The 13,808-nt window shown below is 46.6% G+C and overlaps 1 protein-coding gene across 5 annotated transcripts in view; it reads left to right on the plus strand.

The window, feature by feature from the left end:
* ILDR2 (immunoglobulin like domain containing receptor 2) overlaps nt 1–13,808 on the plus strand; it is a 44,280-nt gene that overhangs the window by 22,929 nt on the left and 7,543 nt on the right. For 3 of the 5 annotated variants that reach the window (XM_074900331.1, XM_074900294.1, XM_074900315.1), the window contains 5 exons: nt 3,331–3,477; nt 4,226–4,402; nt 9,594–9,710; nt 11,595–11,805; nt 12,712–13,402. In XM_074900331.1, the coding sequence (XP_074756432.1) occupies nt 3,331–3,477; nt 4,226–4,402; nt 9,594–9,710; nt 11,595–11,805; nt 12,712–13,402 (1,343 nt within the window). The remainder of the gene's footprint in view (nt 1–3,330; nt 3,478–4,225; nt 4,403–9,593; nt 9,711–11,594; nt 11,806–12,711; nt 13,403–13,808) is intronic. The other 2 variants (XM_074900304.1, XM_074900323.1) reach the window with 1 other exon arrangement.

Below are 13,808 nucleotides of genomic sequence, written 5' to 3' on the forward strand. Positions count from 1 at the left end.
CTGAGCTTCAGTGCATGGCTGTGGCTGGGCACTTCTGTCATGTGATGCTATTTCACGGCCATCTCTGTGTCAGTCAGTGATGGTCATGGAGAGCAAGATGAGAACATGACAGAAGAAAAAGCCCCGGAGCTGTTGCCCTGCTCGGATTGGCATAGATTAGGAAGGAGGGGTAAGGATAGTCTGGCTCGCTATCCTGCTTGATATCCTGAGAGAAGGCTGGGTTTAGCCTTTCTCTCTCCCATTGGATCGCTTTTTTTGATGTGCTTTTTAATAGACTAATGCAGCAAGCTTCAGCTCTCCTGCTGCAAGGCAGGCTATTGAGTCCCTTCATTCCCTCAAATCCCTGAATTCATCTTTTCTTGTACAAAGATGACCAGAGCTGTATAACATCAGTAACTTCAGATGAAGTTATATGGAGACCTTGTATGATGGCACTAACATTTCCTTAACGCTTCTGGAAATTCCTCCTCTATTGGGCATAAGATTACATTTGCCATTTTTGTGGCCCACCTTAAGTGGTCCCATTTGTCCTAGGACGGAATAGTATACTGGATCATTTCTCTTGTTTTTTGGTTCTTTTCAACTAATGAAGTCCTGTGAAAAACAGAATTTGTTTTTAATCTTTGAACATGTGACCTTGAAAGTATTGCTGCATATCTTGAAGTTCAGTATATTGCTGCATTTTCCTGTTTTTTGTTGTAAGCCCAAGGACAACTGGCCCTTTCTGTAACATATCCCAGTCTTCATCTTTAGTGACAATGCTTCCCTGCCTCTTACCCTCAGGATACATTAACACATTCCTATTTCCTGTGTCAAGGTCATTCATGAAAATATTAAACGAGATAGCTTGTAGAACTGGCGCTTGAGGAACTGTATCAGTAGTCTCCTCTCAGCTCTTACTTTTTCATTCATGAATGCTTCCCTCCAGACATTTCCTTATTCATTAGCTGTTTTTTTCTCAGCATATAGTAACTTCATTTAAAAAAAAATTACTCCACAAGGACCAAAATTATCTGCAAATTTAAACGAAATTCATCTATTTCAGCCAAAAAAGAAATAAAATGTTCAAAAATATAAAACGTTTCCCTTGACACTTCTGAAATGTTTTGATTTGTAAATGCCAGATCTTTCACTGACATTTTTTAAAGGAAATTTTAAGTTTTAGTTTAAAAATGGCATTTAAAAAAGAGAATTGTTTGTAAAAGACTTAAGGAAAACTACAACAAAGTGAATGCTGTGGATGAATCAAAAATTACACTTCTTAGTTTTGCATTTTATTAAGAACTAGGAAAAACTTCTGTTTTGATTGTTCCAAGGGGAAGGTTTTTCCTCGACTTTTCAGCTATGCAATGCAGGTGAGAGGTGCATTATTTTTCCAGTGTGATTCTGTACTCACATTGCAATCCTTGTATCAATACTTCTTGATCTTAATAACGTACCAGGAGACCCCTTAGTGATCACTGGATTTCTGTTTGGAAACAGCAGTCTACTGCTTTTTTTCATTGCTTTCTTACTGTCTTTCCAAGGTGGTTGAATAACTGCCTGAGTACACCTGGAGTCTCCTCACCTGTGGTCTGACTTCTAGATAGGTTGGTGCATCTCTCTGATGTAAAATCAACTTCAGGCCTTCTATACATTCAGTATCTTGACACTTCATAGAATCATAGAATGGTTTGGATTGGAAGGGACCTTAAAGACCACCTAGTTCCAACCCCCCTGCCATGGGCGGGGACACCTTCCACTAGCCCAGGTTGCTCAAAGCCCCGTCCAGCCTGGCCTGGAACACTGCCAGGGAGGGGGCAGCCACAGCTGCTCTGGGCAACCTGTTCTAGTGCCTCATCACCCTCATAGGAAAGAATTTCTTCCTTATATCTAATCTAAATCTACCCTCTTTCAGTTTAAAACCATCACCCGTTGTCCTATCCCTACACTCCCTGATCAAGAGTCCCTCCCCACCTTTCCTGTAGCCCCTTTCAATACTGGAAGGCCACTATAAGGCCTCCCCAGAGCCTTCTCTTCTCCAGGCTGAACAACCCCAACTCTCTCAGCCTGTCCTCACAGGGGGTGCTCCAGCCCCCTGAGCATCTTTGTGGCCTCCTCTGGACCCGCTCAAGCAGGTCCGTGTCCTTCTGATGTTGGAGGCCCCAGAGCTGGACACAGAACTGCTGGTGGGGTCTCACAAGAGAGTAGTAGAGGGGAGAAATTCCCCTCCCTTGACCTGCTGGCCACACTGCTCTTGATGCAGCTCAGGATGTGGTTGGCTTTCTGGGCTGTGAGCGCACATTGCTGGCTCATAGTAGTTTTCCATCCACTAATATCCCAAGTCTTTCTACTCGGGCCTGCTCTCAGTCCACTCATTGCTCAGCCTGTATTTGTGCGTGGGATTGCTTTGACCCATGTGCAGGTCCAGATGTGTTCACTGACCATTTCCTTAATCCAGGGAATCCCCATGTGGCAGTAGGTGTGGTCCTGTGCATGCAATCCCTGGTAGATTGCAAAGTGGCCAGATGCAGAGCTGGGACCTGCCCCTGCGTGGGCTGGGCACCTGCTTCCACCACAGCCGCTGCCACTGCAGATTTTCCAGCAGCAAAGTTTGAGAAACCTTTTCTCACTCCCCTTCCCATTCAAATCCCATCCTGTTTTTTGTGGAGCAGTTCTTCCGTGCTTTCACTTGTAGGGTGTTTTCAGCCACTCCCTTTCAGGGCCCAGCAGACATCATGTGAGGCTTCAGCAGGATAAAGAAAAAAAGCGGTTGTTAGGTTCCCTGGCTGGCCTGCAGTGCCTGAATAGGATGTTCGTTCGGCACATTCAAAAGAATAATTGCATGCGTGGGCCTAGTTGCGAAGGGGCAGGCCTGGCTCATTTACTGAACTATTTTTAGTGTGCTTTTCACCATCGTTTGTCCCATTAAAACTAGAATGTGGGTAGGGAACAAACACACAAGCAGGGCATGAACATGCCCAGGAAGAATGAGTCTTTGATGAGATCCAAATGCTAATAGAGCATGTCCTGCAGCATTCGTACAGGTCTGCTGTGGGGTGAAGGGTTTCTGTGCTGGGGAACCAGAGCTCCCACCTCTGTGCTGGTTGCCCCTCAGCCAGCCAGACATCGCAAGAAGGGACTACGTTTCTGCAGCACCGTTTCTCACTGTCATGTGCCATTTCTGCTTCGATGCAGAGGGAGATGTAGTCCTAGACCCGCAGGGAGTCCACTCCTGTTATTCACCTATCTGTTTTGCCCCTTGCTCTCCCCTGGGAGGAGGTTGCTGATGTTCCCTTCCATGGTGACTGCAGTCCTGTAAGTATTTCTCTTTCTCCCCTTGTTTTCCAGAGTGGGTCTTTGTAGGCCTGGTGATCCTGGGGGCATTCCTGTTCTTCCTCCTGGTTGGGATCTGCTGGTGCCAGTGCTGCCCACACAGCTGCTGCTGTTACGTCCGCTGCCCCTGCTGTCCTGAGTCCTGCTGCTGTCCCCGGGCGCGTAAGTGACTTTGTCCAAGCCTGGTGCAAATCTTCTCATACACTTCTGCTCCCTAGCAGAACAGGAGAATCTGATCATATTGCTTCCTTTGCCCTGAGCACTTTGCTTGACTAAGAACTAGTTCTTAGAGGGTGAAACATCTGACCTATTGCTCAATGGTTGAGTGCTCAAAGTTAATTACAAATGTAATTCCACGAACCCTCCCTGCCTTGGCAGCTGTGCCTGCTCCTCCAAAGTGTCATGCTCCCCTTCCAGAGCTGTTGTGTCAGTGGATGTTGTGGGTCAGAGCTAAGAGCATCTTGGGAGGTTTGTTCCTGGCAATCCAAAGCAGCTGCCCTCTACAACAGTGCAAAATCATCGCAGCCCAGCAAGGTTCCTGGTCAGGCTCAGGCAGACTGTCAACTTTGATGAGCCTCATCCCTGCTACTTGAGTAATCCATTGTTTTTAAAGCCAAACTGCCACTAAATCACAGCAGTGGTAACACCGGCTGTAACACGCTGAATGTCCTTTGGTTGCTGGGCATGTTGCAATGCTCATCTGACCCACCATGTGCACTTCTCACTTCTCAGATTCCCCTCAGTGCCCTTTGATGCTTAGAGAATTCAGATTGGTCCTTGTCCTTTCATTTGTCCAGTTATCTCCTGCTGTGTTGTCACCAGTGTTGGTGATGTGCAAGTTTCGGCCACGTGCCGTGTGGGTCCGTGGGAGGCTAGTGTGATGCTGACTGCTGTTCTTTTTCTTTTTCAGTGTATGTAGCCGGCAAGGCAGCAAAAGCTGGGTACCCTCCCGCAGTCTCTACCATGCCCGGTCCGTACTACATACCCAGTGTTCCTGTAGCTGGTGTCCCCTCTCCTGCGGTGCTGAGGGATAAGTCACACCCCCCTCCCTTAGCCCCAAGTGACTCCAGCGGAGGAAGCCAAAATGGTAATTTGCAGTGCCAGGCACAACCTTCAGTCCTTTTACTGGGAGCAGGGCTGGGAAAGGGAGGAATGATTATCACTGACAGAGTGGTATGAACAGAGGAAACACAGAGAAAATTGCTTTTTAATCCTGGCTCTGACAATGACGTTTGCATCCCTCAGGGCCACATGGTCCAACTTTTCTAGTACCATCAGCACAGTGTCAGTCTGTGGGTGCCTAATTAGGTCAGCAGGGAATGGGAGGCCAAGTTCATGCCCAGGATCCCTCTCATTACTACTGCAAACATTTACTTGCAGAGGACAGAAGGATGAAGATTATTTCAGAGGAGCAGAGGCGGTGGCCATTTTCCCCTTAGAGCTGATGCCTTGCAAGCTGCTCTCTCTTGGTAAACTGTTCTTCCTACCCTCTGTAGAGCACTGCTTGCCCTCTGGCAGCAGTATTTTGCTGCAGCATGTTTTACTGTCCCCATGGCATTTTGGGCACAAGGACATGCTCCCTCGGTATCGCTGCCCATGAGCATTTGGGGCTGGGCCCCCTCCCCCCTATCTTACAGAAGTCAGTAGGTCACTTTTTTATGTTCAGCCTTTGCATTTGTGAAATGGGAATGATAAAAGACTTCTAACTAGAAAGGACTTGTGGATCAATGTCAGACGTAGAGTATCAGGAAGATGACTCTATCTTGGTGAGGGTCACTTCTCCTGCTGCAAAGGAAGCTGCCATCAAGGAAAAAGAGGGCAGCTATTTAGCCACATGCTAGCATTTCAGGATCAGAGTGGCTGTCTAAATTCAAACACGCTGCAGCAGAAGTGACTCTCCCCAACGTAGAGTCACCATACTGATATATATATATATATATGACATACAGTATGTTTGCCATTGATCCAGCCACATGTCTGATTTCAAAGCACCACGCTAATTATCAATTGTTAAATTTGTTCATGACAGTGTGTTGATAAGACGCTTCCAAAAAGACTAGATCAAGTAGCATAAGCAAGTAATTAAGGTTTTGGAACAACACCACACATCCTTCCGCTGCCCCAGTCAGTACATTAACCTTTTTTCCTTCAACAATCATACTTTTTTTTCTTCACTGAAATCAGACAGAGCTCTGCAATGGAGCATTTTGAAATAGGAAATAAATCAATCACTGATCCAAAGCAGAATGTATCCAATTCAAAAACCTTTGTCAGAAAATGATGAATGACAGCCCAGCGCTTAGGTTTTTTTCTCCTGTGAAAAATGTTAGTGCATGCAGAGTGTGGTGTTGGCCACGGGAACTCTAGGGATTTTTTAAGTCAGATCACAACCCCAGTCTTGTCTTTGCTGTACGTTACTAACAGAGCAGAAATGCAGAATGAAAAACTGTGGATGTGTTTGGTAACCAAATGGAATGGCTTTTAACATCCCATGTTCATTACAAAGAAAGATGCATTTATTATATAATCCAAATCAGCTGGTGGGACTTAATCCCTCAACTCAGGACTTGACAGGAAATACTATGTATGGAAAATAAAACCATTATTACAGAATTTTAACTGCTGCGGCAATAGAATAGAGGTTCTTAAGCTTTTCTTATTTTTAATTTTTTTTTTTTTCAATATTATGGAGAAACCCTTAGATCATGCACTTGTTGTTCCAAGGTGTTCCTTGAACCGTGGAGCTAAGGAAGGGTGATACCATGCACCCTGTTCCATTTCTGTTAAGGTCCTCCACAATGCCAGAATATCCCCTAATTACAGGCTGTAGAAGAGAAAACGTTATGTGGCTGTTCCAAGCTACTCATTTGCTGGTAGGTCAGACAGCAAGCTAAACAAAACAGGTAATGCTTGAGTTTATAATAAAGTCCTTTTCTCAGAAGGAGCACTAATTATGGTCTCTGTGTCCTCCACGCAGCCAGTGTAGCAGGTCTGATCTGAAACTTGGTATCTTTGAGACTTCAACCTTTCTGTCAAGTTTATTTTAAAAAATGGGATCAGAAGTGCTGGGGGACAGAGAATGGAGGATTCTGTAGTCCTGGTTGCCAGGCTAAAAAGGATAGCCTTTGCCCTAGATAGTTTTTGTGCTTATAAATGACCCCAGTGAGGTGATCTAGTGAGCAAACTCAGGCATGATATTTAGAAAATTTGTCTAAGGTTACATAAAAGCCATGTGACGGAGCTCCAGTGAAGCCTGGAACTGCATCCTAAACTTAAAGCTGAATAGGGAAAAAATCCCACAAACTTTCAGCTCTTTTATTTAGAAGTGTTGGCAACACAGAAGTTAGCATGTATACTCTGTCTATTTTAAAGTGAGTCGTTACCTGGAGACTCTTGCATAGATTCTTTAAACCATGCACATAGGGAAGCTTTTGATCTGAGAGCTGGACTCTAGACCTTTAATATAGAAAGTATATAAGGATGAGACATCATTTACTTCCTAACCACACTTGTCTGAAAAAACAGTAGTGCTGTCCTTTCTGGGGAGCAAAAACAGCTTACAGTTTTGGCTGACTTGGTTCCACCCACAGAATATTAAAAAAAGTGTCTCGTTAAATGCAAATTAAATATTAGAAATTTATGAACTGTTCAGGAGAAGCAAAAATGGTCTAACAGGAAAGAATGTTCTACTCCCTTTGACTTCAGTGTATGGTTCTGGACCAGTGGTTAATATCTCTGCATCTTTATTCCCTTATAATTAAGATGGGTCTAAAAATATTCCGACCTTATTAAAGGGTTATGGCAGTTTACAGATGAAGAAGGGTGTGAGGAGGAAGCAATAATATCTTTGATTCTCACATGAAGGAATAATAAAGAGATTTATTAAGTTGAACATTCAGTATCATGGCAAGAAGTATTTAATAAATAAATTTAGAGACAAAATATGCTTCATCTATAATGGAAAATACTTATGAACTGTTCACTGTCATCTTTGCAGATTTAAATCCAAAGTTAATTTCTACTGCTTACAGAATTAACCAAGAAATTAATTTGCTTTTTGGTACACAGCTGCAATAGCAAGTCGAGCATAAAGCTAGCATAAAGCCTAGCTAATTCTCCATCAGTTCCAGGAGCTATAGATGTTGCCCAAATAGATACTTGGTACAGCCTCAGTGTGAGTAGTGGCTCTGGGAAGACTGAGGAGACTCTGGGGAGTCTGGAAGCTGCCTGTTCAAGTTCCCCAAAGGTTATTAGTAGGTCAGGGTCATTTCCAGCTGATAGATTGTTTGCTGGTTTCTGTATAAATGAAGTGGCAGCTTAGCTGAGCTCCTGGTAGACACATTAGAAGAAAGAATAGCGAGAGGCCTCTTTCCTGGCAAGGTATCAGACAGATGTCAGCCACGATGGTGAGGTGGAGAGCTCGCCTTGCTGTTGCTTGTGCAGTGCAGCAGGAGTCATCGCTTCTGAGGCCTGTCAGTCCAGCCCCCCTCACAGCAGCAACCTCCCTTCAAGAGACGTGATGGCCTTCCACTTGGGAAGGCAGAGGCAGGGCTCCTTGTGTTCTGTGACTTGCCGTCATTGTGCACACATTTGTGGGGATAATAAAACACAGCAGAAGTCCAGACTGCTGTCACCTAAACTGTCTGGAGACACATTGAAAGCAGGACCCTGATAGACCCATACTGTGTTTTAGCATCTAATACCTTTCCCATGTACAGATACACAAGGTAATACTTCAGGATGTAGTTACTTACCTTACATGTGTACAGTCAAAACCCACAGTAAAGACCTTTTGTCCTGAAGCAATTTGCGGGATTATGACAGGAATCATTCTACCCATTTCTATGGCACAGCCATTTCTGAAGCAGAGCATGGTTATTTAATAGTGCACAGACACATGCATAGCACTCTAGGACAGAAGGTGCCTAAGAATACCTCTGCCAAGTCCTTGTTCAGCCCACGCAGTGCATATACTATGCAACGTACTACCAAACCCATATGTCAGTAGCTTGATGTATTGGGCTGTGGGATAAAACAGAACAGGTTGGCTCAAAACCACCGTCCAAGTATTTAAATCGTGCCACAAGAGGAGCGCTCATGCCATACTGCAGTATTCACACAAGGGAACATACTAACCCCTTGCAAGGCAGACAAGTTCCATTTTGTAGCGTTAACGTGAATTGTCCTCATGACAGTTCTCTAATGAGGCTGAATTTGTGGGTTGTGGTCCTCCTTTGTACTTAGACCCGTGTTTCTGTCAGTCTTGAAATGGCCTCAGACTGAGACCTTTCTTAAATAATCTGCTATAAAAGCTGTATTTTCCTCAGAGTCCTGATAGGCGGAGTTCTCTGCTTGCTGCCTATAGACCCTACCTTGAGGTAGTCAAGCTGCTTGTAGGGTTAGGAGATAAAGTGTGCATGGAGCCAACCTGCCAGAGTTAGAGCTGCTCTGGCTCCAGGTGTGTAGGGGCTGTTTCTCTACGCATGGGAGTATGGAAAAGCCAAAAAAGCTGTCCAGACTTCCCCTGCAAATTAAATAATCCAGGAGTCAAGCACTTAATGTATGTGTAAGACATACCTTTCCTGTAGAACAAAGCATGTAAAGAACACCTGAGCAGGCCGTTTCGCAGTTACCCAGTGACCTGATTGGCCCCATCATTGGATTCAGTATAAATCTCAAAGCAGCGTGATGTGCTTTGTGGAACTTCCTGTGTTTCCTTCTGTATTCTCTGGAGCTTCTCCTACCACATGCTCTTCAACCTGTGTGAGCAGAATTCACAGGGATGGGAGGGTGGAGTGGTCCTGCAGAGTGACAGCTCCCAAATGCTCAGCCACCTGCTTCCCCTGCAGACAGGGAGCTTATGGCCCCGCCTGCATAGAGGAAACCTGATCTTCTGGGACTACTTCTCTCCTACCATGACAAATCCTTTTTGTAGTGCTGAGGAAGGGGAAATGAGTGCTACTGTTCTCTCTGCCATCCTTTGTGGGAGGTGGAATCACTCTGTGGTGATGACACCACTTGATGCATTTGGTTGTACAGATTGGGCATTTCCAAACCATTTTTGCTGTTACTGCAAACTTTATAAATGACGCAGCTGCTCACAACTTCACATCCCACGTTATAGACAAATTTCTTCTGAAGCAAGGACTGACTCACTCTGTTTTGGAAGATGCAGCCTACCTGCCTGCAGATGTGACCTCAACTGTAAAAGCAATATTGTTGGAAAGTCTCCTTGAACTTAAATGTGTTTTTCTCTAATGCTTTTCTTCACTCTGTAGCAGTGCGCAAAGGGTACAGGATCCAGACTGACAAGGAGAGGGACTCCATGAAGGTGCTGTACTACGTTGAGAAAGAACTGGCTCAGTTTGACCCAGCTAGGAGGATGCGAGAACGATGTGAGAAACAAGCATGGTTTGATTTTTTTTTTTCACTGACCTGAAAAAGACTGTAAATTCATAGTTAAAAGTTCACTAGCTTTGCCTTTGAGCCAGCCTCTAGGATATGATGTCCAGGATATGGTACTTGGGGCACATAAAGTATAGATTTTAGGCATTTACAGGTATGTTCTGATTTTAAGGATCTGCTGCTTACCTAATAATCCTAATTAGAACCAACAAGGTGAGGGATACTCAAATGCTCATGAAAATTGTCCACTTGGATAATTAAACACTTGAATCATTTGCATCTGAAAAGCCAAGTCCATACTCATGTATTCTACAGCCTTTGGTGTGATAACAGCTGGGATATTGTCATCACAATTCCTGTATGTCTTTACAGTGTGGTGCCTGTAAATTTCCAGCATGGCAAAATAGGAGAGGGATGATTATACTAAAAGTGTGTTTTGTGGGCTGCAATGATCACAGTGTGGTTTGAAGGATGCAGAAAGGTAGTTTAGAGTGACTGTTGTCCTGCAGAAGGAGTAGGGACTACAAGAAAGACTCAAGAAGCCATCAGATCTTGTGGCACTGGTCAACATAAGATCAGAGGTGGTACACACTTCAGTATAGAATCATAGTACTGTAGAATCATTTAGGTTGGAAAAGACCTCCCCTCAGCCTTCTCTTCTTCAGACTAAACAACCCCAGTTCCCTTGGCTGCTCTTCATAAGACCTGTGCTCCAGACCCTTCACCAGCTTCTGATGTCTTGGCAGTTGGACAGCTGCAGGTGAAGGGGAGGAGGGTGGTAAATAGGGACATGATGCAAGCTCAGAACTGAGCTTCTGTGTTGAACTCCTCACTGTCTTCCCATAGCCTCTTGCAAGCTTGATTTCCCTAAATAAAGGCTGAGGCTGCACTTAATGGATGTCAGAATACAAACCCAAGTGAGGATCTTTCCACGTTGGGAGGCAGAGGTGCAGTGGTGGGACAAGGTGTGTGTATGAGGAGGGCCTGCAGTGCTGCTCTTTGTCCTCCATCTGTTCTGTGCAGAGCAGCAGGCTGGGGGCTTGGTTCCTCTGGGCAGCATCCGGCCTGCACAGAGCTAACCCACATTAGGCACTGGTAGAGGCTCATTTAAAACAGACGCGTGAGATCCTGCAAATCAATGAAGGTAAAAGCTTTAGGGAATGACACTACATCAAAGCTCTCTACAGATTAGGCATAACTAACAAATTATATATACTTCTAAAACAGTCATTGCTGAGCACACTGTCTTCTCCACCCACAAGATTTACTATAAAAAGACCTCTCCAGATTGGTATGTTAGGCCTCCAGATGTCAATGTGCTTGACAGGGTAGAGACTGACGGTGATTCAGACAGTCTCTTACTTTTTTCTTAATCTTTTTTTTGAGGAGGTTGGTTTTGTTTTAGCTGGGCAAGTCAGGCCAAATCCAGAGCCAGCCTGTCTCACACCAGGAAGGGGCACAACTGCTGTGGTGATCTTCCACCAAGCTTGATGCCCACCTCACGAGGGTGGAGAGTTCACATGTGTTACCGAAGCAGGGCTGAGGGGGGATTTGTGCACAAAGGCTGAACTCAGTTATCTGGAACACGGGCATCTGATGCCATTTGCGATACCCGTAGAATATCCCAGCCAACAGTTCATAAGACTTGTAGTTCTAGCAGCAGCTCTGCATCCAAACTGAGCCCCAGGAGTCTTGGGCAGGATTGATCAAGGCTTTAGAGATGGATTGCATTTTGGTTTTTTTCTGACATAGGGCAGCTCAGCTTCTTTCTGAAAAGGCCGCAGCTCGGCTCAGCACAGCCTTTCTGTCCTCCCTTCTCATACATGCTATCAGGTGATGCCTATCTCATTTGTCTTGTGCAACCTCCCGTGCAGATAACAACACCATCTCTGAACTCAGCTCTTTGCATGAAGAGGACATGAACTTCCGGCAGCCGTACCGCCAGGCGCGAAGGAAACCTCTGCCTCCTGCAGAGGACCTGGATGGTGATCCTGAATACTGGGCAGGAGTGATTGGCGGGGGCAGCACGTCAAGATCACAGGCTGTCTCTGATTACAGAGACGAGCGGGACAGTTTCCGGCACAGGTGAGGGGTGCTGGTTGGGAGGCAGCTGTATCTGGCAAAGTGGTAAAGAAAAGGGAAGGGACAGATGGACTGGTAGCTCTTCTCCATTTTCTGCTGCTCTGGTTCTTCTTAGCAGGACAGAGAGGTTAGAGAAAAACATGAAATCTGGAAATGTTATTAGCTCAGGTTGGAATGAATCTGATTCCCACAAGCCTGCTGAAGCCTACCCAGCTGGGCAAAGCAAAGTACCAGCCCCATTCCAGGTGGGATGTAAAACTGAGATCATTAGAAAGCCAAGCCACCCTTCTCCAAGTGCTCTCCTGAGATTTGTACCTGATCTCTCCAGCACTTCCCAGTGCTGGTGCATTTGATTAGTAGTCGCACCTTGGTGCTTTGGTGCAGCGAGACCTGTACTCCAGGTCTAAAGGACTGGCACTCTGGTGCCTAGAAGAGAGATAACGCATCCTTCCCTTCAGCAGTCCAGTCTCCTGAAGGCAGTGGCAGGGATTTCCTTCCCTCAGTACTGGGCTGTTGTGCCAGCTCTCTGTCTTTAAACCTGCTTCAGAATTGCCCTGCTGTGAGCTTCTGTAGCCAGGTTCTTGGGTTTTCCCAACAAGAAAGCACCTCCAGGCTCTGGGGCCAAGGAGAAGCAAGTCCAGCCCTGCATACTGGAGGATGAGGGAGGTGCATGCTGGGGTTAATTAATAATACTCTGCAGTAGTGTTAGACATGTAGAGTCTGAGCTATCCACACTAAGCTGTGAGAAGCAGATATTTTGAGGATGTGATACATCTCTTCTTACAGAAGATGATGAAAACATGAGTCATGCCCCAGGACTGCGTGTTTCCCTCCACTATCTGTGAAGGCAGCTGAGGGGATGAGCACAGGTGGATCCTGCCGTCTAACACTACTTCTTCCCTCCTCCAGCCAGCAGAGATCCAAGTCCGAGATGCTGTCCCGTAAGAGTTTCTCTGTGGGAGTGCCGGCCGTCTCTATGGATGAGCTGGCAGCCTTTGCAGAGTCCTACAGCCAGCGGACCCGGCGGGCCGACAGTCAGGAAACTCGGCGTTTCGAGCGGTCAGAGTCGCACGGCGGCCGCAGCGGCGGGCTGCCCCACCAGGACAGCTCCATGGAGGAGTACTACACCAAGCGTAGCAGAGGGAACCGAGAGCCGCTGACGGACTCGGATCGGGGCTGGTCGTACAGCCCACCCCGGAGACGAGCCCACGAGGAGAAGCACCTGCCCAGGCTGGTGAGCCGGACGCCCGGAGGGAGCCAGAAATACGATCACTCCTACCTCAGCAGCGTCTTGGAGAGGAAATCCCGGAGCTACGATGAGAGTGGTGACCCTTGTGAAACCCCATCAAAGCTCAGCTCGCAGCCCAGCCAGCGAGGAGGGGGAACATACTATGCCTGGTCACCACCCTCTACCTACAAAGCTGAGAAGTCGCAGCAGCAGCCGCAGCAGCCGCCACCACCGCCTCAGCAGGAGGAAGGGGAGGACACCCTGCCCCCCTACAGCGAGAGGGAGCTGAGCCGAGGCCCTTCGTACAGGGCCAGGGAGCAGGCCTACCTCAACGCCTCTGACAAGAAGAGGAAAAAGGACCCCAAGAAAACAGTGAGGCCATGTCTGGTGTTCCTGATCCAAATAGGCTGAACGGGGAGCCACCAGGGAGGGGTTATGATCCAGAGTTCATGGGCAAAGGGGCTCTCCAGGAGGGTAGAGCCTGGAGTCTGAGTGTGGGGAACACCAGATCAGAGGAGTCACTGTGGGTGTAGGAGGTCAGAAAGGGAAACAGCTCCTACATGGGACTTCATGATGGAAGGAGAGCCAGATGGGTCTGGGACTGGGGAGGTGAGGGATGTTTTTGGCATCTGTGACCTGGTAATCCAAGGAAGTGGGAGTTTATGTAGGTTTTAGGAGGATCCTGGTAGGGGAGGGAACTTACCCAGGCTTACAGAAATCACAGCGCATTGCTTTGGCCTTGATCCTTCTGAAGTTCAGGGATGAGAGGCTCTGTTCT

Source organism: Athene noctua, chromosome 1 (assembly GCF_965140245.1).
Source record: "Athene noctua chromosome 1, bAthNoc1.hap1.1, whole genome shotgun sequence".
NCBI classification, from domain to species: Eukaryota; Metazoa; Chordata; class Aves; order Strigiformes; family Strigidae; genus Athene; species Athene noctua.